We start from the raw sequence: 22,050 nt of genomic DNA, 5'->3' as shown, positions 1-22,050 counted from the left end.
AGAGTCTGGTAGATTTTTAGGACATAAAAATAGTGGATCTATTGATAGCGCTGTGCACTGTGCTATCAGCTACCTATCTGTTACGTACTGTTATGTAACTCTTCAATGTTTAGAAGATCTGCATTCCTGGAGTGTTTTTGTATATTGAAGCCAGTTAAATGGTCAATATTTAGCTTATTACCTTGCTCCATACAAACTTTACAATGCTAATGAATAGACTTACCAATAATTGTTTACCCAAAAATCCCTAAGTGGTAAACACAACCTTGGCCTGTTGGCCATTATTGAAGGCAATAAGTGCCCTTTTTAGCCATCCATTATGATCAATATACTGTTATTGTTAGTAGGCTAATTGCAACATAAAAAATAACACATCAAAAAGACAAAAAAGTTGAAAAAATCAAAAAAATCAAATAAATCAAAAAAATCATGAAAAAATCAAAAAAATCATTGATTTTTGATTTTTTTGATTTTTTTAAAAAAATCAAAAAAATCACCAACCCTGCAAGACATGACTACAAATAAGATGGATTTGAGATGTCAAATGGATATTAACGCATGAAGAATGCAGCAATACCTTACGTTCCGGCCACAAGTTTATCAATAATAAACTACAGATTTCGGGACTTATGTATAAACCCACGGTCGACAGGGTTCGTCTTGGCTGACTTTTTCTGCTACAAAATCTCATTAATTTGTTGTATTCTGAGCACAATTTTTGTTGTATAGGATTTGAATTAAAATTCATTGCTTTTTCTTGCCATAGGTTTGGTAATTGAGAACTTTCATGAAAAGAATGGATATTTTTCAGCTTTTATTGCTCATGCCCACTCGAGATTTTTCATGGACTCGCTTCATGTGAAAAGTTGTTTCATTCGTTTGCATTCGTTCATTAATTGTTAGGATTTAGCTTCTGAATTAAGACTCTTTTGCTAAGCGATTTTCAATTATAAAAATAATTTTATTCGTGAATTTAGCCTGGAATTTCAGATCAAGAGGTGACCCTGCCGCTCTATACATTGAGACCAGCGAGCCTCATTCTCTGTTATTTTGTTTGCGCTACTGTAAGCGTCATGAATGTTTGGTGTGCATCGCTGTGATATTTGTGCTGCAGCAGGTCTTTTCGTCCATGTATTCCATTTCAACCTGGTCACGGTATCGTATTTATATTTATTACTTGATCTTAATTTTCCTCATTTGAAATTTATCACGTTTTGCTTATTAATTAAGATAGATATTTATTTCCAATTACTGTTAAAGCTTCTTATTACAAATATTTTGTACAAGTCAATTTCTAGTCTTAGAACTAAACCAGATTTAGGAAGCAGATTTTATTGTACAGGCAGCATATGGTCTGAAATGTCTCGATCTCAGCCGTCTTACATTTGATGTATTTGCAGGCTAGTAAATAACTATTCGTGGTTATAATTTTTTATTGTTTTAAGCCCATGTTGCCCATAACCTTGCGCGAGAGATCGTGTGCCTGAGGTTATGTTTATCGCGCACACACCTGATCACCTGGAAAATTTCTAGTTTATTTTTTATCTAGCTTATTTGTTATCTAATTTATATTCGTTGACCGAAGGTCAGCTTGTGTTGCGTCAACGCTCGTGCAAGTGCCAACAAATATCGCACGTCAAGTCTACGGTAAGTGCTCTGCTTATGAATACATTTTACTGCATTATTCGTCATAGAAATTTGCTGAACAAGGCAGTGTAAACGATGCATGAACTGTTTGCCGCAGGGTACACTGACAGCCATTATCTGGAGTTCATTTTGTAGTTTGTTTTCCTTGCCCAGATAAGTAATGAAAGTCGTGAACTTTTCTTGCCAAGGAAAATTACTTTCATTCAAGCAATGCTGACAATTTGTGAATTTCGATTCACTCATTTATTGTCAGTGTTAGGGGCATTAATGAGCCCCCGGTCCCTGAATTATTTCATGTCTGCGTGCTCTCCTATGTTATGAATTATACCGACCCTGTTTATAGATCTGAGCTTCTCAGCTCTGACAACGCGAGGCAAGCCTCGACGGCTAAGCGCCCAGCGCTGTGGAGTTGTCTTATTCTTTTTTTACTCTCTTATCCGTGGTTTGCTTACCTAACAAGATTCAGGTGCCGCCAATACTTCTGCCCAAAAGGCGCTACACTCGGCCTAAAGTTATTCTGGGTCTGCCTGGCCCAGCGAAATCAGCTTCTGGTTAGAATCTCATTACCTACGTAGTAGTCACTTGAGAGTTAGAGAAAAGTTGGTCGGGCCGAGTCATACCGAGCGTACAAGCTGCCTATAGGCTGCCCTTTAAACCTTGAGCCGAAGCGGACAAAGAGCGGCTGATTTGATTGCCCAAAGGGCCAGTTCTCAGGCCTCAAGGAGACAAGGTAAAGAAAATTGTAAGAATCTGTGACGGGCCAAACTTTGCCTATTCTTCAACGTCGATACTACTATAATCTACTGTACTGTATAGTATAGTATAGAAATTTATTAAAAACCACCCGTTAGTAGACGTTCTTCACGGCCTATCTAATATCGTTCGGCCTTTCTCCCACCATTTAATTGCAATTTTCTAACCCGTTGTCTACCAACAGAACTTTTATTAACAGGGCTTAATGCACGAATAGCATTGGCAACTGTTAATTAATATATAATATAAACTAAGGAATAATTTTTAGGGCGCTGCAGCGTCGAGTAAAGGATGCACCTAGAGGTGTCACTCCGCGTACTGCGCTGCCTGCTGCGGGCACCGCCCACGGCCACGCCTTCACACGTGACGTCACGAAGCCTCACCACCACATTCACCGGCCCCTGGAATTACGTCCGCGGTCAACGATGCAATCCAGCCACAGTCGACGGAAGAGTAATCAAGGTGAGCCTTGTTTTCGGTTAATTTAATACAGGATTTATTTTCGTTCTGTAATGGTTTCCAGAATTTCCCTTCCGGTGAATTCTCTGAACCGATGTCATTGAAAGTACTAGTCAAAATTCATTGTAATCATAAAGATTTAATAACTTGATAACATCATCCAATAGTATTATATCCAATTCAAGTTATAGTTCAAAATTACTTTAGTTACCAAAAACTTTTGTTTGGCTGAAAATAAGAATAAACTATTATCCAGATTCACTATAACTAATCCTAAATGTTATCGTTGGTAATTTATTAATATTTGAAGAAAAAAAACTATTGTCTCAAATTGGAAAAAAATGAACGTAAAATTATAGTGAATCCAATTTGTATCAAAATATAACATTTTTTTGTGCCACTGCCAATTCATGTCTCGCTCCATTCATGTCACGGCAATTTCAATATGCATCGATTACTGTTTTAGAGATGTATATTTGTATCCTCATAACCACGAAGAGAAACTGAAGTATGCAGTGGTGTTTTACAAGGCAATATTTTTATTAATATAGTTGGGTTTTACGTAGCCTAAACACGGTATATTTCAGACAGAGAATCGGTTCACTTCTTTCCAAGTATCCGACGATGTTGATAGTGTTACCACGAGATTATTATTATTCTACGAAGCAGTTGTCGTGGTGTTTGGTTCAAGTGAACTTAGAGGGCACGTTACATATAAGTTTAATAGCAAGCGAAAAATAAATAGACACGAGAAAGGATGAGAACAGATAAAAATGATGTAAGCACTAGATTCATGGGCTCTACGAAATAGTTCCGTCATTAGGTGTCGACGAAACACCTGCAACGAATGAGCCGATGTTACGGAAAGAGCATAAATTTATGTGTTGCCGGCCAACATATGTGGATTCCAACAATGTGAATCGATTATGTGCAATACGTCGACAGTATATAACAGCAAGAGGATCGGGCCGAGAACTGATCCATGTGGTACGCCGCAAGTGACCAACGATGGCGTAGAAGAAGGGTTTCCGCATCGAACGCATTGGAATCTATTGCTGAGATAGGACTCGAACCACAGCAGCATTGTGCCGCGCAGGCCTAAAAATACGTCAAGTCGACGCAATAAAGTGGCGTAGTCGACCGTGTCAAACGCGGACGACAGGTCGAGTAAAGCTTGTGCCGCAATGTCGCCGCGATCTACTGAACGCAGTATGTCTGAAAGCATCTTCAGCACAGCGGTTTCCGTCGAGTGGAGATGACGATATGCAGACTGCAGGCGAGGCATGAGACCGGACTTCTGAAGATGGTTGTTCAGCTGTCGGGCCACAACGCGTTCCAGGAGTTTCGACAAAATCGAAAGGTGTGAGATGGGTCGATATGATTTGGGATCCGATCGTCCAGGTCTGATTTTTTTCAATAGAGGCGTAATTTGAGCAGATTTAAATTTCATTGGAATATCGCCAGTGATGAAGCAGTTGAAAAGTTTGACCAGAAAAGTTGCTAGGGTTACAACATTCTCCAAAAGTAACGACGTCGGCAGCGGATCAGTGGCACACTGCTTGTTAGGGAGCGCACGCACTGTAGGCAACGTCAGCTGCGACGCGATTAAAGCCTCGCACAGCAGAAATTTTGTTTAAAAATACATGTAATATCTCCACGCTTACGACACCCGAAGCCCCTGTATGATCTCTTCATATGAGTTTATCTGTCGAACGCCAGAGCGCTCGTTGGTCGCTGTGTTGCCGCCGTAGCAACGGCCTATTGTCAGTGATGACGAACACACAGTTGTCGCGCACTGCTCGATAGGTGGCAGCAGGATGCCTATTTCGGCCAGCACGGCATTCGCAAGATCTCTCATCACGTCGCTAAACTAATTTGAGGAAACTCAAATAACACTTTCTGTGTTATTTGAGAAAAATGCAGAACTTTATAATGTCTCAAGGAATAATTTTTATAATTTGATTGCTTCCTCTATTAGCCTGACAGCAGTGTCTGCTGGACGTAGTTACAACCTAGTCGTGCCAATGGGACATTCGTGAGTTTTGACTAGTATATGATAAATGAATCGTAACTAAAACATAACAATAACTCGTAGATCGGTTTGGCTGCTAGCGCTATAAAGAATTTTAAATTGATCGATGGACACGGGAGGAGCAAGTGGGCACTGTTCTGTATGAAGTCTGACTGATGAATGAGGCGGCTGAGCCAGTGGACGCCCAGTACGGAAACTTCTTCCAGCATGTTCGGCAACTCTGGTGAAAGCAAGTTCTGGTAGTTGTGCACAATGTGCATCTAGCTACGTCGGTATGACCGCACGAGCACTTTTCACCAGAGTTGCCGAACATGCTGGAAGAAGTTTCCGTACTGGGCGTCCACTTGCTCAGCCGCCTCATTCATCAGTCAGACTTCATATAGAACAGTGCTCACTTGCTCCTCCCATAACAATAACTAAAGTGAATAGCTTTCCATGGCCATTCGCCCGCAGGTGCTGGAGCCAGCGACGGGCGGTGTGCTGTGCGAGGTGCCCACGTCTGACGCGGCCGCCGTGGACGACGCCGTGACGTGTGCGCACGCTGCCCTGCCCGCCTGGCGACAGGTGCGTACAGCACACCTGCACTGCGTACAGCACACACCTGCACTGCGTACAGCACACCTGCACTGCGTACAGCACACCTGCACTGCGTACAGCACACCTGTACTGCGTACAGCACATCTGTACTGCGTTCATTTCACCTACTGTCAGCAGACATTAACCTACGTAACAACTGTTCTCAGGGGAGGCTCAACGATTCCTTTGAAAGCGTTTCCATTCATTACTCTTGTGTATGATGCATTGCTAGCACGTGAATTCATTCAGAGAATAATTTAGCAAGATTAAGAGAGGGTTATGTGTGCTCTTGTGTCACATCAAATGTGCGATGCAATCTTACATGAAAAAAAATTTGTAAACAGTATTAATGAATTTCTCCTGAGACAGCTAAGTAAACTTGTCATTTGTAACGCTTTGGCTGTTCAATCAAACAAACTTTGTGTGCCCGAATCGCTCGATAGCGCTCACTCTTCCTCGTAGGTATATAGAGCGATCGAGATGATCAATTGCATTAGCCTTCATAATAATTAGCCCTATAACTTCTTTATCTTCAAATAATTACTTTTTACGGGCCCTTCATTTATCTTATTTTTCAATTATTTGCCGCTGATAAAGCCTGCGCAGCTTGGAAAGGCGCTATAAGGCTCTTACATTACGTAGAAATATTTTGGCATCAACCATGCACACGTTACAGGAACAAATTGCTGTCCGCGAAACGATTGCTAGTTTTACGTCTGACATGTGGTCATAGCAGAACTGCAATCAAAATTAAATTATTGGCTGCTACAATACCTCGTTATTTTATAAATACAAATTAAAAATGAGTGCCGAAAACTAACAAAATTTACCTCATATTCAATTATTTGTATTGAAAACCCTGACGTGAGATGCAGTGGAAATAAGTGGCGAACTAAGATGAGGTGATGTGAAGAGAAAACCTTTAGAGGGCTTTGGCCACACCAGGTTACCTTTGGGTAGCGAATTTTAGTTGCGAGTGTGGCGTGTAAAGCAAGCTTATGCTGCCGCTGTAAACTTATATAGTAGCCAGCTAGCGTTATGATGTCTCGAGGGATAGCATACTATTTCTTTTCACAAAATCTAAAATTATAAATGCTTGATTGAATCAAATTTTTCCAAAAATAACTTTGATACTATGAGTTGAGAATCATTAGTTCTCAAGTTAGTTAATATTAGTTCAATATGGATAATGAAAGTTGCATGCGTGTGTCAGTTGTCGCTGCGGGAGCGAGGCAGGCTGTTGATGCGGGCTGCCGCCGTCATCAGGGAGAACTTGCATGACATCGTCAACCTCGAGGTATGTTTTTCAACTAAATTTATCGTGATGTATTTTCAATTATGTAAATGCAATACTAAACTTTCAAATTGCGCTGCCAAATGTTATTTTTTTTTTTTACTGTCACTAAATGAATAAAGATTGAACTGCAAGGAATGGCTGTATAATTAGGACTTGACTGAAAAGAATGGTTATAATTAGGAGTAATGTGAAGGTATTGGTTATTATAATTTTGTGGATTACGAGTTCATTTCGATTATGGAATCTCATCTCCTTTATTTTGATGTTTATTTTATTTGAAGTTAATACTCGTATTTGCTACTGATGGTTATTTATCTTCTTCCAGTGACCATTTCAAAATCAGAGGGTAATGACATGAAATGTTCTATTTTATCTGTGCGCTTCTGACCTGACCTCAGGCTTAGCGAGCGTGTAATATAAAATATATCATAGGCAATATATAAACAATATTTTCATTCTTTATCATTGCAGGTTCGTGACACCGGCAAGAGCGAGCCTGTCATACTACACATATCATAATTAATATCTAAACATTAACTTCATTCTTTACCATCAGGTTCGCGACACCGGTAAGCCCATCTGGGAAGCTCGGCTCGACATCGAGTCTTGCGCTGACGCCTTCGAGTTCTACGGTGGCATAGCGCCCTCGGTGGCGGGTAAACAAATGTCAAGAAATACCTTTACTTTTGTTCCTATTTTAGGATTTATTTCAATTTGTTAATTTGGATCTCATGATGGTATGTGAATGCTTTTCTCTTTAATTGTAATGCATGAGTTTTATCAATTAATTAGTAATTTTTGATTACATGAATTCAGCTTCAATGCTGAAGAATGCAGAGGCCTAACCTGAGGTATCTGCCACTTGCAGCCATGGCAGTAATGGCGTGGTAATTTTAACTTCATCAGATCCATGCATTCTTCATGTGGGTATCATTTCCTGTGCAAATGTTTAGCAATTTCGTCTGCCAACTCCTTCTAGAATTTATTTCATAATGTTTATATATTCTCCGGTATGAGATGCAGCACTCCTCCGAAATATAGCACAGTAGTCAGTAAACTCATCATCATTTCTTTTGGATATTGTTTCATATGTTCGCGTCTATTCCTATTGCCATTTTTAATTGTTTGGGGTCCAGAAATCATAAGAAATATTTTATTAAAATTTTATATGATACGTATATAGGTCTTTGAATGGGTGGATTGTAGTTGTTCATATTCTAGACTCGAAAATAAGTCTATAGTAATAAATGAAGATAAATTACTCACGAAATTATTTCTATCTCATCAAAACTAAAAGAAAAAATATTTTTATTGGGCAAATTTTTTTTGATGTGTCTCATATTCCAAACCTTCCATGATTCTTTAGCTACAGTATATCTCTGTGACAGGAATTTATCTTGAATAGACACAATAGCGGGTATACCGAAAGCGATTATTAAGTAGGTATTAAAGAAAGGCGAGCCTGAGTTTACCACGAACTTATGTATTTTGTGTCTTGTTGTTGATATAGAGCTCTCTTCTCCTCTGAAGACTACCTCTTCAGAAATCCCTTCTGACTTATTTATCGAGTGTACTAAATAAATACTGTTTGCTTCAATAAATAATTGTTGCATGAGTGCTGTTCTGTGGATATCAATAAGAGCTTACGTGGAGAAGATCCGCATAACGAAGTTTTTACACACTAAATGTTGATATTAATGGAAAATAATTGACTATTTCATTCCAGCTAAACTTGTTAAGTTCTAATTATGGTCCGCTGCTTGAAACAAAAAAAGTCTCCTATGACTTTACGATCTTTGCTGTTAACAATTCAGCGTTTTGCGTGGAATGTTGTTTGTAATCCACTACAAGTAAACTTATAGCGTGAGAGTCGAGAGGTTGTCATGAGCATGACATATTGGGGGACATAAACTTATAGCGTGAGAGTCGAGAGGTTGTCATGAGCATTACGTATTGGGGACATAAACTTATAGCGTGAGAGTCGGGAGGTTGTCATGAGCATTACGTATTGTGGACATAAACTTATAGCGTGAGAGTCGGCAGGTTGTCATGAGCATTACGTATTGGGGACGTAAACTTATAGCGTGAGAGTCGGGAGGTTGTCATGAGCATTACGTATTGGGGACGTAAACTTATAGCGTGAGAGTCGGGAGGTTGTCATGAGTATTACGTATTGTGGACATAAACTTATTTCACGGGAGTCTGAAGGTTGTATAAGTAACACGTACTGCGCAGGGCAACACGTGCCGCTGGCTAACGGGAGCTTCGCGCTGGTGGTGCGCGAGCCGCTGGGGGTCGTGGCCGGCATTGGGGCCTGGAACTTCCCCATGCAGACCGCCGTCTGGAAGGTGGTCCTTGTCCTCCACGTGTGATCACAAGCCTTGCAGTGGCATTATCAGTTATTCAGACAGGGGTTTATCAGTGATCATTGAAATGAATATTGCCAGATATTGGTGTGAGGTCCCAACAAAATCGATCTATCTGAATTGTGAAACTTTTTCTATAAGCATTGAAGAAGGTATTACAGTGACGTATGTGACTTGCATAAGGCCTGTGACGTGAAGGATGCGTGTGACGTGAAGAACGCATGTGACGTGAAGAACTCGTGTGACGTGAAGAACTCGTGTGACGTGAAGGATGCATGCGACTTTTACAACGCACTTGCCATGCAGGACGAGTGTGGCGTGAAGAACGCGTCTGGCGTGTAAGCCGCGTAAAATTTCTAGGTCCCATGTGGCGTGTAAGTGTCATCGGCTAGAGTTACCACAAGCCGAACTGAATATTTTAGAAACTGCCATTCACTTAATTGTCAGGGGGTGAACCTTTGAAGCTCGGGACCGAGATCATGAATAAGTTGACTGTGGATTTTGTAAGCATACCGTCAAACGGTGTAAAAAGGGACGGGCGGGGTAAATCGGGACGCGCGTCCCATATTTCGTAGAAATGTTGAAGCAGCTAAACTAATCAAAATATTGCAAGACTAAAAATAGTGGCGTAAACTTCAACATTTTTACTATCTATTATGTATAAAGCTAGTCAAGAAATCAAATATTTACTATCTCTAAAAATCGCTGAAAAAAAGTGTGAAAAGAGCGATTTTGGAAAAGTACCTCTGCTAAGGTCTGGAGCAAAAAAATATTTGCCGTATTAAAAAAATTTTACTTACATAAAAGTTGCACCCAGGTGTCGGCTTGAAAACGTAATTGACGGTATTGTCCTATCTCATTCCAAGAAAAATATGGCAGCCATTTCCTCACGGCGGGGCTACTCGGGACATCCCCCCGGGGGTAATTAGGGACACCCTTAAAAATGTATTTACAGTAGAACCTCAGTTAGCAAAGGTTCCAGTTAACAAAAAAATTGATTAACAACAAAGAATTTTGATTACATTTACCTCGCTCAGCGAAAAAAATTCACTTATCAAAAAATTAGTGCATCATCGGTCGTCACAAAATTGTACATAGAATGCTATATGTAGAATTGTGCACCGGGCATCATAGAACGAAAAGTAATTGACCTAAACTATGATTTATTTCTCCAAAACATATGATGGTTGTCACTAAAACATTTTCTGTTTCAGGTATGTTTTTCACGATCTTTTTTGTTATAGTGAAATCACTAGACTCTATTAAAATTGTGCGAAATTACAAACCATCTTGTAAGCTTACAGATACAGAAGAAACGCTACATGGCTGCTGATGTGAAGCTTGCAGTGGACAAGGTTGTTGTCAATGCTCAATGGCATGTCCATGGATACAGTAATATCACATTAATAATATGGTAATTAGTGAATATGGTAATATCATATCAATAAAGGAAAAACAAGTAAAAATCACAGAAAATGTCATTTATTTTACATCTACATCATCTACAATGAAAGAGGAGGACTTCAAAGTACTGCTAGTAATGGATGAGTACACTCTGCATGCTTCTGACGTATTAAAAATCAACTTTTATTGCAAGTATATCAATAAAGAAAAAACAAGTAAAAATCACAGAAAATGTCATTTATTTTACATCTACATCATCTACAATGAAAGAGGAGGACTTCAGAGTACTGTTAGTAATGGATGAGTACACTGCATGTTTCAAACGTTTTAAAATTAACTTTTATTGCAAGTGTCCTGGATTACCCCATTCCCAGGGGTAAATCGGGACGGTATTATTTTGCGTCTGGCATCTTACGAATAGCATATGGAATTTTATAAAGATGCCATTGGATAGCCCTCTCAAAGAGCTATAAAATGAGCCTAAACTTGTTTCTGAAATGTTTCATGGTAAGAAGTTATTAACAAAAAACGCTCAAAACCGTCCATTTTTACCCCGTTTGACGGTGCAGGTTCAATAGAGCCTGTATGCCTATAAAATACTAATTATAAAATAAAATACTCAAATTCTTGATAAAATCACTTCAGAACCACCAAAAAAATACGAGAATCACAACTGTCGTATTGCAGAGCAATAAAGTTCGTAAATAATAAAAAAAGACGCGATATTTTATCTGCACTTAACATCAGCAGGGTGACGGCAGAAGAAACAGTTATACCCTGCACTCTTAGTAGATACGGCAAACCGAAGCGGTTAGCAACATCACTAGACAGAGGCAATCAGCTACCAGTTAGCACTCAATTGATTGCTCAGGTTCACTATCAACAGAGCGGCGGTCAGATTTCAATCTCTGCTGGAAGGATCCTTTTTCCGTGGCATGAGCTTGGTTATTTAACTTCCTGCCTATGAAGCTAGGAGGGAGGGAATTCATCCTTGAGACCTTCATGTTCTCCTGGGCACAATTTCTGATCGTCCGCCCTCGCACGCTGCTGAAGAAGCACTCAGCACACTTGTGACGTGAAGAACGCGCCACAGTATCATGCATAAGCTGGCCCAAAGCTGGCCCCAACATAAGCTGGCCCAACTGAGGGCAGCTACTCGGCAGTCTAGGACTGGCCCATGAGAGTAGGCAGCGAGGACGACTTGCTTGCCGGGACTGAAGGCAGCGCTCTAGCGTGATCTGGGACTGCTACGTCTGAATCATATACTACTAAGGATGCTAAGGAACGGATTGACAGCACTGCAGTGACTGCTGATCGCGGGTATTGTGTATAAAAAAATAGTACCTGTAGCGTGCCGTCTCGTACATATTTGTGAACGAAGAATTTCTCCTAAAATCCTAGAACATCATGATAATAGCATGAAAAATGCGTGTCTCCTGAAGTGTGCACATGACGTGAAGGGAGCGTTTGGACTTGTGGACGCGCCTGCGACGTTGAGGGCGCTTGTGAAATGAAGGGCGCGTATGGCATGAAGAACGTGTGTGAAGTGAAGAACGTGTGTGAAGTGAAGAACGTGTGTGAAGTGAAGAACGTGTGTGAAGTGAAGAACGTGTGTGAAGTGATGGGCGCGTGTGAAGTGATGGGCGCGTGTGAAGTGAGGGCGCGTGTGAAGTGAGGGCGCGTGTGAAGTTGGCGCATGCGTCATAAGACAGCCGTGACATGGCATGTGGCGCATGTTGACGCGTGTGTCATAAGACTGCCATGACATGGCATGTGGCGCAGGCCATGACATGGCATGTGGCGCAGGCCATGACATGGCATGTGGCGCGGGCCATGACATGACATGTTGCGCAGGTGGCGCCGGCGCTGGTGTGCGGCAACACGTTCGTGTACAAGCCTTCGCAGTTCACGCCCGTCACCGCCGTCACGCTCGCCGAGGTGCTGCGTGATGCCGGCGTCCCCGACGGCGTCTACAACGTCGTGCAGGTGACACTCGTCCCTTGCCTTGTGTTGCCTTGTCTCGAGGTATGTTGCCTTGTCTCGAGGTGTGTTGCCTTGTCTCGAGGTATGTTGCCTTGTCTCGAGGTGTGTTGCCTTGTCTCGAGGTGTGTTGCATCGTCTCGAGGTTTTTTGCCATCACTCAGCCATTTGCTGAGCACTCATGACAATATCAAGTTGGGGGTTGTAATCCAATTTTTTTTTGTAAATTATTCACTACGATTAATTTTTTAAATATCTTATTTTTTGTTCCATGCGAAAGTTTAAGTACAAAATCTATGCAATAAAAGCCAGCACATATCATCCTATAACTTATATCGCATCGTAGTCACATATGGCAGTGTAATTCCCCCGGGTATATTAGCCATAGTGGAGTGCTGATGTCGTGACGTGCGCAGGGCGAGGGCGAGACCGGGGGCCTCCTCGCCCGCCACCCGCTCGTTGCTAAGGTCTCCTTCACGGGGTCTGTGCCTACAGGCGTACAGGTATTACGGGATGTTAACTTAGTTACTTACAGTATTTACCTTCATTATTACGTGATGTCCTTAACTTAATTGCTTATAGTATTTACCGTCATTATTACGTGATGTCCTTAACTTAATTGCTTATAGTATTTACCGTCATTTTTACGTGATGTCTTTAAATTAATTGCTTACATTATTTACCGTCATTATTATGTGATATCCTTAACTTGATTGCTTACACTATTTACCCCCATAATTACTTATTATCTTTAATCCAGGTTTTGTGGTATTTGCACGAAAAATGACTAGTTAATAGTTATCTTCCTCTTAGTTTCTTGTTACGTGGCTGTGTTGGCATGCTCCAATGAGTAACATATTTATATGCATGCATCACGCATGCTTCCTCTTGCTGCAATTATTGCTGAGTGAGAACGTCCGAGGCTTATGGAATAAATATACATGGATGTATACCGGGGCTACCCATGAGCTGAGGTGTTGTGTGTTCCGGGCACTCACGGCGGCGGGGGTGAGGGTAGGGCGGCTGATGAGGGCCTATAGCGCCAGGCATCCCGCAGGTTATGAGGGATGCGGCGGCGGGGGTGAGGGTAGGACGGCGGATGAGGGCCTATAGCGCCAAGCATCCCGCAGGTTATGAGGGATGCGGCGGCGGGGGTGAAGGCCGTGACGCTGGAGCTGGGAGGGAAGGGTCCCCTCATCGTCTTCCCCGACGCCTGCCTCGTCAACGCCGTCAAGGCTGCGTTGATGGCCAACTTTCTGTCACAAGGACAAGTGAGTTATCGCTGGACTAGATGTGGCCATCATGTCTTGCATTGGAGGTATTTAATAAAATCGGCTAATTTATCGTAATTCATCTATTATGTCGGAAAAAAATGTACGTTAGGGTTTCAGTCCATGGAAGCTCAGAATATTCATTTCGACACATGTGTATTCCTAGTGTGAAATTTCTTATCATGGAGCAAGAAGATCTCATGACTAATTTATTTGATTCTGGAATCGAACTGAGAAAGGTAGCCCAAAAATAATATTAGAGTTCTGATTGCTAGCTTGATACGTATACATCATCGTTTACTATTTGCTCGAAAGAAAATCTAGTTTTCCTGACGTAAATGTCTTGCTCTAGGTTTGTTCTAACGGCACTCGCGTGTTCGTCCACCGCTCCATCCTCGGCGAGTTTACAGACAAGTTGGTGACCGCGACACGGAAGCTAAAGATCGGTAACCCTTTCGACGACGACACCACTGCAAGTACACTACTTATGATCTATTAAGACTAAGTACTTACGTGATATTCTATCTAACTATACTTATTCCTTCTACTTTGCTATTCTTATAGAGCCGTTGGCTGACATGGATCCGTCGGCATTCCCTTACCTATTTTCCTGCTTTAGGCATCACAAAATTTCCAATATAGTTGCGATAACAATTGGAGGGCAAGTTATCTATTTTCAGGATCTTTTGCCTATATTCTATTTAAAATTTTTGGTGTAATGTGGAGAAGTTCTCAGGTTTGGCCAATGCTCTCACCCGCGTTGTGAGAACTTATTGGCTGGAAACTGTGTGCTCATGCTATTTGCTGTGAATGTCTCAATTATTAATTGTCACTAAATATTTCATGCTACTTTTACTTGCTCATTGCATTATTTCTTTGTTCAGGTTGGTGCCACAATTCACGAAGAACACGCTAGGAAAGTACTCTCCTACATTGACTCTGCCAAGAGAGAGGTGCTTATTACCTTTGATTTTTTGCTTCATTCTTCATCAATGTGTTACATGGTTCTACTCTGTTCATTATGATACCTTTCGCGAGTGCAGTGTAGTTGGAATATATGTTAATGTCAGTTATTTAGTATTGGACTCGTATGAATCGATTCATATGAATAGTTTGAAGGCGAGACTTGAGAGTTACCCAAAGTTTGCGCCCGCCATTAAACAACAGAGCTGAAATGTTCTTTGTGTTTTGAGATTGAAATTCCCCCTGTGTTATGAAACGCCTGAAGGCTAAACATTGCTAACCTTTAGTCAAGTTATTCGTTTTTCAAGATTTTAAATAAAGAGATAATCAGAGAGACCCTAATTTTATGTATTTCAATGGGCGTTTGAATCTCAAATAAAATAACATTAAACAGGCAACCTGAAAAGCCGGCCACATGCTGTTAATCCCTGTCTTTTGGTCTGATTTTCCTCGTATGTACGATGGATTTATTGTAGAAATTAAGGACCTTTCATGCATTTCCGTCTGTTTCACTATCTCTATTTAGTCTTATATTTTGTATCAGCTTATAATCCTTATCGCGAGTACGCAAATACGTTGCCTTGCAGGGCTGCCGCGTGCTGTGTGGCGGCGAGCGTGAACTGCTGACCGGTCCTCTGGCAGGAGGCTGGTACCTGCAGCCTACCGTCCTGGCAGACTGCACTGACAGCATGAAGGTCTGGCACACACACTCTGGCCACGTACCACTGCTTATACAGCATGAAGGCCTGGCTTACACACACTGACCACGTACCACTGCTTATACAGCATGAAGGTCTGGCACACACACACACTGACCACGTACCACTGCTTATACAGCATGAAGGTCTGGCACACACACACTGACCACGTACCACTGCTTATATCAGGTTACCTGCAGTCATTTTGAGGTTTTTCAAATGTTCAAGTTGCATCACCAGACTGAGGCTCTCGCCGTTAAATAGGACTATTGAGTCGCACCGTAAGAGGTGTTGGGGTGAAAGTATTGTGGGTAGCTTTCTTATAACCGACGAAGAAGAGAAACTGCAATGGGGTTAAAGGTAGATTCATGGGCTGCATTTTAATATCCGACAAAAGTCCACGTCAATTGAGGACTAAATTCATTGCGTACGCATCTGAAGAGCGTGAATAATTTATTTTCAATTTTACCTAATAAATTACCTTGTGTTCCTATCACTGACGAAACTTATTTTGCATTCGTAGTCCTAGCAAATTAGTGATTTTTGACATTATTAGATGTAATTATCCCTGCATAACATAATATAATTTTAGAAATAAATAAAAAGGAAACATTTCCTGCATCAATTTTCAGTAACACCTTTGGCTCCAAATTACGTCAAGTGTTACAATGCCGCAGAGGTTGCAGAAGAGAACTTGTTCAGGTGTTGGGAGTTCAGCGTTTGAAATGTGCAGGTTTCCTGCCTCACGTGGCACAGAATACTGGTAATTTTGAATTAATCAACTTTGTTTTCACCTTAAACTTTAAATTTTTGAATCCTCGGTTTGCAGGTGGTGCAGGAAGAAGTGTTCGGGTCAGTCGTGGCGCTGCTGGTATTCGACGATGAAGAAGAAGTCGTCGCGCGCGCCAACAACACCGACTACGGCTTGGCCGGTGCCGTCTTCACCAAGTAAAACTCATATTCCTTTGCAATATATTGTGTATGAAATTTATATCTACATTTACATGGTCCTTTACTTGTATTTGTTCATTACTCAGCTTAAATCGCTATTTCAGGTAGAATTTTGAAGTAAGAAATACTCCGAATGCGTTCACCATATCTTCGTTTAAAACGTAGTAAAAATGTCATCTCAACACAGCTCCACTCACATAACACATATCACGCGTCACTCTGAGTTACATGTAACATATCACGCGTAACTCTGAGTTACATGTAACATATCACGCGTCACCCTGAGTTACATGTAACATATCACGCGTAACTCTGAGTTACATGTAACATATCACGCGTCACCCTGAGTTACATGTAACATATCACACCCCGTGCTGTGCAGAGACCTGCAGCGAGGTCACCGTGTGTCGGCAGCGCTGCAGTGCGGTACTGTGTGGGTGAACACGTACAACCTGTACCCGACTGAGGTGCCCTTTGGGGGGTACAAGCACAGCGGTGTGGGACGCGAGTGTGGGACCGCAGTTATAGACGCCTACACCCACACCAAGACCACATATGTGGAGATGGGCGATGTGGACTGTGGCCCTTTGTATCAGGACTGAGACTTGAAGAGGTCTTAGCTTGTAGGCTGTGAGATGGCGCTCTGTAGAAGATGAAGACTAGACTGTCTCTTCTGCCCAGACTGTGAAGCGTGAACGAAGTGCCTTTGAACGAAGTGCCATTTGGAGCCTTTTCTTACCTTGTGTTTCTTGAATAATTTCCGTGTGAATAATTTCTGTGTATTTTGCCTGCGGGAATTTTATTTAATCAAGAGATTTAGAAAATATTTTGCTTCGTTGGTTCTTATGTTCCCATTTAAAGATGAAGGGACTGCGAGGCCCAACATAACGAGTAACTTTATATTTGCGAGAATCTTGGACCCCAACTTTCTACAACTCGCGATTAAAATCAAAGTCGATAGGTAAGTGAAAGTTCCCTTCGTATTACGGAGGACTTAACTAAATTTGAATGAAGTTTCGTCAGGCCTTTAATATTTTTTTCAAAGTGTTATTTTCAAATCATGTTTTAGGTTTATATTGAATCGATTGCCTACCGACATTCTATTGCAATCACAAGCAAATCCTTCGTGCTCTCCTTGCAAAAGCCTGCCTTTTACTCGTTAAAATGAAGTTGAAGGCTACTCATCTTTATTCTTAACCAAACCTCCGGGAAGTATCTATGTGTCACAAATCATAATTATCGATTTATTAATCGGTATTTGTGGGGTATTGTTAACGTGTCTCCGTTTTTACGTGCCGTCATGTATACGACCGGCTTCTTTAAGGAGTTCATTTCGTTTAGGGTTTTCTCCATTTGGTGATTTGAGTCTTTGGGAAATGTTTTAATGTCTGTTGCCGACCAACGGACCTGTAATTTTGGAATTGATTTAATAATTTCATGGAATTCATTTCTCCAATTATGAACTGTTTGACATAAGGTACGATGAGATGAATCAAAATATTTGTTTACATATCTTGGCAAGTTGGCAATTTGTTTCCAATTCAGAATGTTCGATAGATTTCTCCGTCTTTACTGTATGAATGTTTTGTTACACATATTTACATATATATTTTTATTCATAGTTGTTTCGGTTATGATGCCTACGGCGTTGAAGTGCATGCTAGCGTGGGCTGACTCATGGTTGAAATAATACAACCATGGGCTGACTACTCTACTGTTGCGTCGGCTTACTCTATAAACTTATTCCAGTTGTGAGGTATTATCGTCGTGTTTTGCCTGTGGGAACTTTAGTATTTTCTCAAATTCTAATTTTCTTTATAAATTCTTTATTTCTAAACTTGTTTTCATTGCAGCAGGGATCAAAAAATAAGCTTCTGTGCAAAATAACAACTTCGTTGAGTTCTACTTGCATTGTTATCTATACTCGGTTCATTAGATAAAAGCTGTGTTTGAGGCGTTCGGTTACTGCATGTTGGAAGAACCCGGTGGAAGTATAGGTAGTAGCTATTTCAAACTATCGTCAGTCCTGAAAAGATCCGGTCAAATGACAAGATTTTAGATCTTTTGTGAACAAGGCACGAAAAGTTCAAGAATCGTTGACAGGCCACATCAGGCCTACGCTCTAGCGCCGACATCACTATGTTATGTTATGTTATGCATACGCTTCTTATGTCGCAGCCCTGGCATGCCGTGTGCAGGGAGGCTAGGGCTTCACACCTCACCTTCTGTACTCCAGAACAATTGAGAAAGCAGACAAAGACGAGATAAAACTATGTTATTATATAATTACTCGCGTCAGATGAAATTTAAAACTCAAATTCTAGGTCATCTTTAAGCATATGAACTTTGGTCTCTTCTCCGAGTTTCTCAAAATTTAGCTCATCGTCGTTAGCTTTACGGTGATGGCCATTCAGGATCGCCCTACTCTTTGAAAAGTCGCTCACAGATGAGAAAAATGACTGGCAAAGGAAAGTAGGATGAAAAACGGATACAAAAGGAAGGAATTAAGTCATTCGATCGATATCTCAGGTCATGACTCGCCGCAAAGGAGCTTTGTGTGTGGAGCGCATAAGGCTTGGGGATAACTGACTGCCCTCCGGACCTTGAGTCGTAAATTGTTCAAATTTTACCCAAACTGTCGTTTAAGTACTGGACCAATTCATAATATACAGCTTCTCGATCGCGTCAAAACTACACGATTTCGACCAAGGCAATGACTCAACAAAGGCTAATTCGTTGGCACCGTGAAAAATCGCTCATTGCTATTGTAAAATAAATTTAAGCGGAATTTTACTATGAAATTGCCTAAACTATGCTATACTACTACTCAACCAAGCCATAATTTCAACTATGGCAAAATTGGAATTATCGTTGTAAGAATTCTCAAGAGGTCAAGTTCTTGACATATCTGAAGGCAAATTCCTGAAATGAATGACCAATTTAAAATTTTGCCACGATTGGCGGTTAAATAACTTCCCCCATCCAGTCTAAGTTTATAATTTCGTCAGCTGCTTCTGAGGAAATAAGAATCTAGAACGACGCACAAATTAAACACCGAGTCTTATGACCTGAGCACGTTGACCTAAGAACAGCAGTTTATTTATTCGTACCGTCATCACTGAACACATGGCGGGCGCTGGGAGAGCGGTAACATTTAGCGCGGCGTGTCGCAACGCGGCGCCCATAGCACAAGTTCTGGAAGCTGTCATCAAAGATTACCTTACGGACACCCCATCGCCGGTGAAGGTAAGGCGCCTGCCACGGATACTTGAGCTCTTTGGAAGGGCGCTATTCGATTTGTTGATGTTATATTTCTTCAAAAAACTCTTAGATATAGATGAAATATTCTGAGAATCCGGACATACACAGATCACACAGATGACGGAATGAATCGTTAGCTAAATGATTGAAACGTTGCTAGAATGCGAGAAGGAACCTTAATTCGCACCTTGACTATCATGTTTCAGTAACCTTGATAATGAAATTAACTGTTGATGTTCCTGCTAGCAACTGAATGCTCGATTCCTTTATTTTAATCAGGAGCTTATCGAGACTTTAAATACATTCTCGAAATAAGAACTAGTTAATATCGAATGTATTTTAATAATTCAATCACTATTGGCTATTATTTATAACAATTGTTTAAGGGTCTTTGAGCTTCAGCAACTTTTTTACTTAATAATATAAGAGTATCTCCATCATTAAATATGTGGAAAAACAATCATATTCATGGAACACTCCCGAAAAATTTTCCGCAACGAATTTTTGTGCTAGGATCTTTAATATTGACAGTCATTATTTCTGACAGATTTTAGAAATCGCATCGGGCACGGGGCAGCACGCCGCACATTTTGCTAATCAAATGCAAAACGTCGTCATTCAACCGACGGAGTTTGATAAGCGATATTTGCCCAGCATCGCGACCTATGCCAGCGACCACACGACGTTCAATAACGTCCTCCCACCCCTGCACGTCGACATCACCAAGGTTTTAATTCGAATATCTTAAGTTTCGGGACCTATACATTAGTGCGTTTACCTTGGAAGTTTATTTGTGGTTCTACTTGGTCAGTGATTACTAGAAATTTATCAAACAGTGAGAGTTTCTTTTTTTAAAGATTCGCCATCTGCTTTTTCAAAAATTAATTTTTTAATATAGGATCCCGATGAGTGGCCTCGCGGTCCACTGAGCGGCAGCTCATACGACCTGCTGCTGTGTGTGAACATGATCCACATCTCGCCCTATAGCTGCACTGAAGGCCTCTTCAGAGCTGCTGGGAAGGTGCTCAGGCCTGGAGGCCTTCTTGTCACTTATGGCCCATACTCCGTAGACGGCGTCATCGAGCCTGAGAGCAACGTTCGCTTCGACCAGAACCTTAGGGTAAGTCGTCAACCAGTGCTTGAATAATGCCTTCAGTAATATTTGCTGACAGAAGGAGTTTAGTTTATCATTTTCTAAAAATTTGAAAGACCGTATCCTTATTATTTTAGTTACACCTATACAAATTGCTGTTGTGTAACAGCAAGAGAGCATCTACTCTATTAGTGATACCTACCTGGTAAAGTGCAGGTAATTTCTTTTCAAAATTTTTTTTTTCAGCCGTAAAATTTCTCTTCGAAACAAACAAATCGATTGAATTAGTGTCCTATTCAGTGAAATTTTACAAGTGTTTTGGTCATTTCCTTTAAATTTTTACGCATAACGTTGATGATTCGTCATTTGTCAATTGCTTTTAATTTTCAAGAGCACTTAGTTCTGATTGTAGTTCTTTTTGTCAGTCCCAAGACCCAAGCTGGGGACTGAGAGACACGCAGGTGCTGAAGCAAGAGGCCCTCAAGAACGGCCTCCTGTACTGCAGGATGTTCGACATGCCCGCTAACAACAAGACGCTCGTCTTCCGCAAGCAATAGTCTTGGTGGTCAAAACTCGTGTACTACAACGGATCAACATTGATGCAGGAAATTCTCCTTAGATTTTCGACAAACACTTGATCGGACTTGCGTTCCTTGTATAACATAACATATTATAGTGATGTCGGCGCTGAAGGCTAGGCCTGATGTGGCCTGTCGCCTATTCTTTTCCTTTTCGTGCCTTGTTCACAGAAGATCTAAAATCGCGTCATTTGACCGGAACTTTTAATATATAATAATAATAATTTAATATATAATATAATAAGCTTTTTGTTCGAAAAATTCTATTATATCAACTGTTATTTTTGGGGAAACTTGAGAGCTTGCAATATTAATTTTCAATCAAAATCCTATTTATCATAACGTAATAGTAACCGCGAAATGCCGAGTTGTCTTCACAACTACGTCTATGAGGCGTGACAGAGGGAAATAATTTCAAAGTTTATTGACTGCAGTGAAAAATTTCTTGCTTATCATATGCTTTTGTCTTCAGCAGCCATGGGCTCAATTGAGGCTACCTATAAACAACGACAATTAGCGGTCTGGCACTCGGCGAACATGTAGTAGAAGCGCAAGTTGCCAGATGGGCCTTTTCCTGGACACATTCAGAGATTAGGGCAGTTTTTAATTTGAGTTGTATGGCCAAAATGCACGTGACAAGTTGGCAATTTCGTGCGTCTATGTAAAGAATAAACATTTTAGCTATTCTGTAGAAATTTGTGATTCAGGACTCCAAATTTTA

The 22,050-nt window shown here is 41.0% G+C and overlaps 2 protein-coding genes across 3 annotated transcripts; both read left to right on the top strand.

Moving 5' to 3' along the window:
- The first annotated feature begins 2,336 nt into the window (after positions 1-2,336).
- Positions 2,337-18,302, top strand: LOC108664939 (4-trimethylaminobutyraldehyde dehydrogenase A). Of its 2 annotated transcripts, XM_018151636.2 has the most exons (14): positions 2,337-2,377; positions 2,669-2,862; positions 5,345-5,455; positions 6,681-6,764; positions 7,321-7,420; positions 9,000-9,112; positions 12,389-12,520; positions 12,931-13,017; positions 13,645-13,785; positions 14,138-14,257; positions 14,670-14,738; positions 15,336-15,443; positions 16,276-16,394; positions 16,780-18,302. In XM_018151636.2, exons 2-14 carry the CDS (start codon positions 2,692-2,694, stop codon positions 16,997-16,999), a joined length of 1,575 nt encoding a protein of 524 aa, XP_018007125.1. In that variant the 5' UTR covers positions 2,337-2,377; positions 2,669-2,691; the 3' UTR covers positions 17,000-18,302. The 2 variants fall into 2 exon arrangements, with proteins under 2 accessions (XP_018007125.1, XP_047736068.1); XM_047880112.1 differs by lacking the exon at positions 2,337-2,377 and having other exon boundaries at positions 2,521-2,862.
- A 423-nt stretch (positions 18,303-18,725) lies between these two features.
- Positions 18,726-21,456, top strand: LOC108664924 (methyltransferase-like 26). The gene is made up of 4 exons (XM_018151622.2): positions 18,726-19,643; positions 20,206-20,385; positions 20,557-20,778; positions 21,177-21,456. The coding sequence occupies exons 1-4, from the start codon at positions 19,524-19,526 to the stop codon at positions 21,306-21,308; spliced, it is 654 nt and encodes a 217-aa protein (XP_018007111.1). The 5' UTR covers positions 18,726-19,523; the 3' UTR covers positions 21,309-21,456.
- The last annotated feature ends 594 nt before the right edge of the window (positions 21,457-22,050 follow it).

Source organism: Hyalella azteca, unplaced genomic scaffold (genome assembly GCF_000764305.2).
Source record: "Hyalella azteca isolate HAZT.00-mixed unplaced genomic scaffold, Hazt_2.0.2 contig4664, whole genome shotgun sequence".
Classification (NCBI taxonomy): Eukaryota; Metazoa; Arthropoda; class Malacostraca; order Amphipoda; family Hyalellidae; genus Hyalella; species Hyalella azteca.
The sequence above is the reverse complement of the archived record's forward strand: the minus strand, read 5'-3'. Positions and strand labels throughout refer to the sequence as shown.

Coding starts and splice junctions, on each gene's coding strand:
- LOC108664939 (XM_018151636.2), top strand. CDS start 2,692: ATGCACCTAGAGGTGTCACTCCGCGTACTGCGCTGCCTGCTGCGGGCA. Junction 13,018..13,644: donor CTGTGCCTACAGGCGTACAG/GTATTACGGGAT, acceptor AGCATCCCGCAG/GTTATGAGGGATGCGGCGGC. Junction 13,786..14,137: donor ACTTTCTGTCACAAGGACAA/GTGAGTTATCGC, acceptor GTCTTGCTCTAG/GTTTGTTCTAACGGCACTCG.
- LOC108664924 (XM_018151622.2), top strand. CDS start 19,524: ATGGCGGGCGCTGGGAGAGCGGTAACATTTAGCGCGGCGTGTCGCAAC. Junction 20,386..20,556: donor TGCACGTCGACATCACCAAG/GTTTTAATTCGA, acceptor TTTTTAATATAG/GATCCCGATGAGTGGCCTCG. Junction 20,779..21,176: donor GCTTCGACCAGAACCTTAGG/GTAAGTCGTCAA, acceptor TCTTTTTGTCAG/TCCCAAGACCCAAGCTGGGG.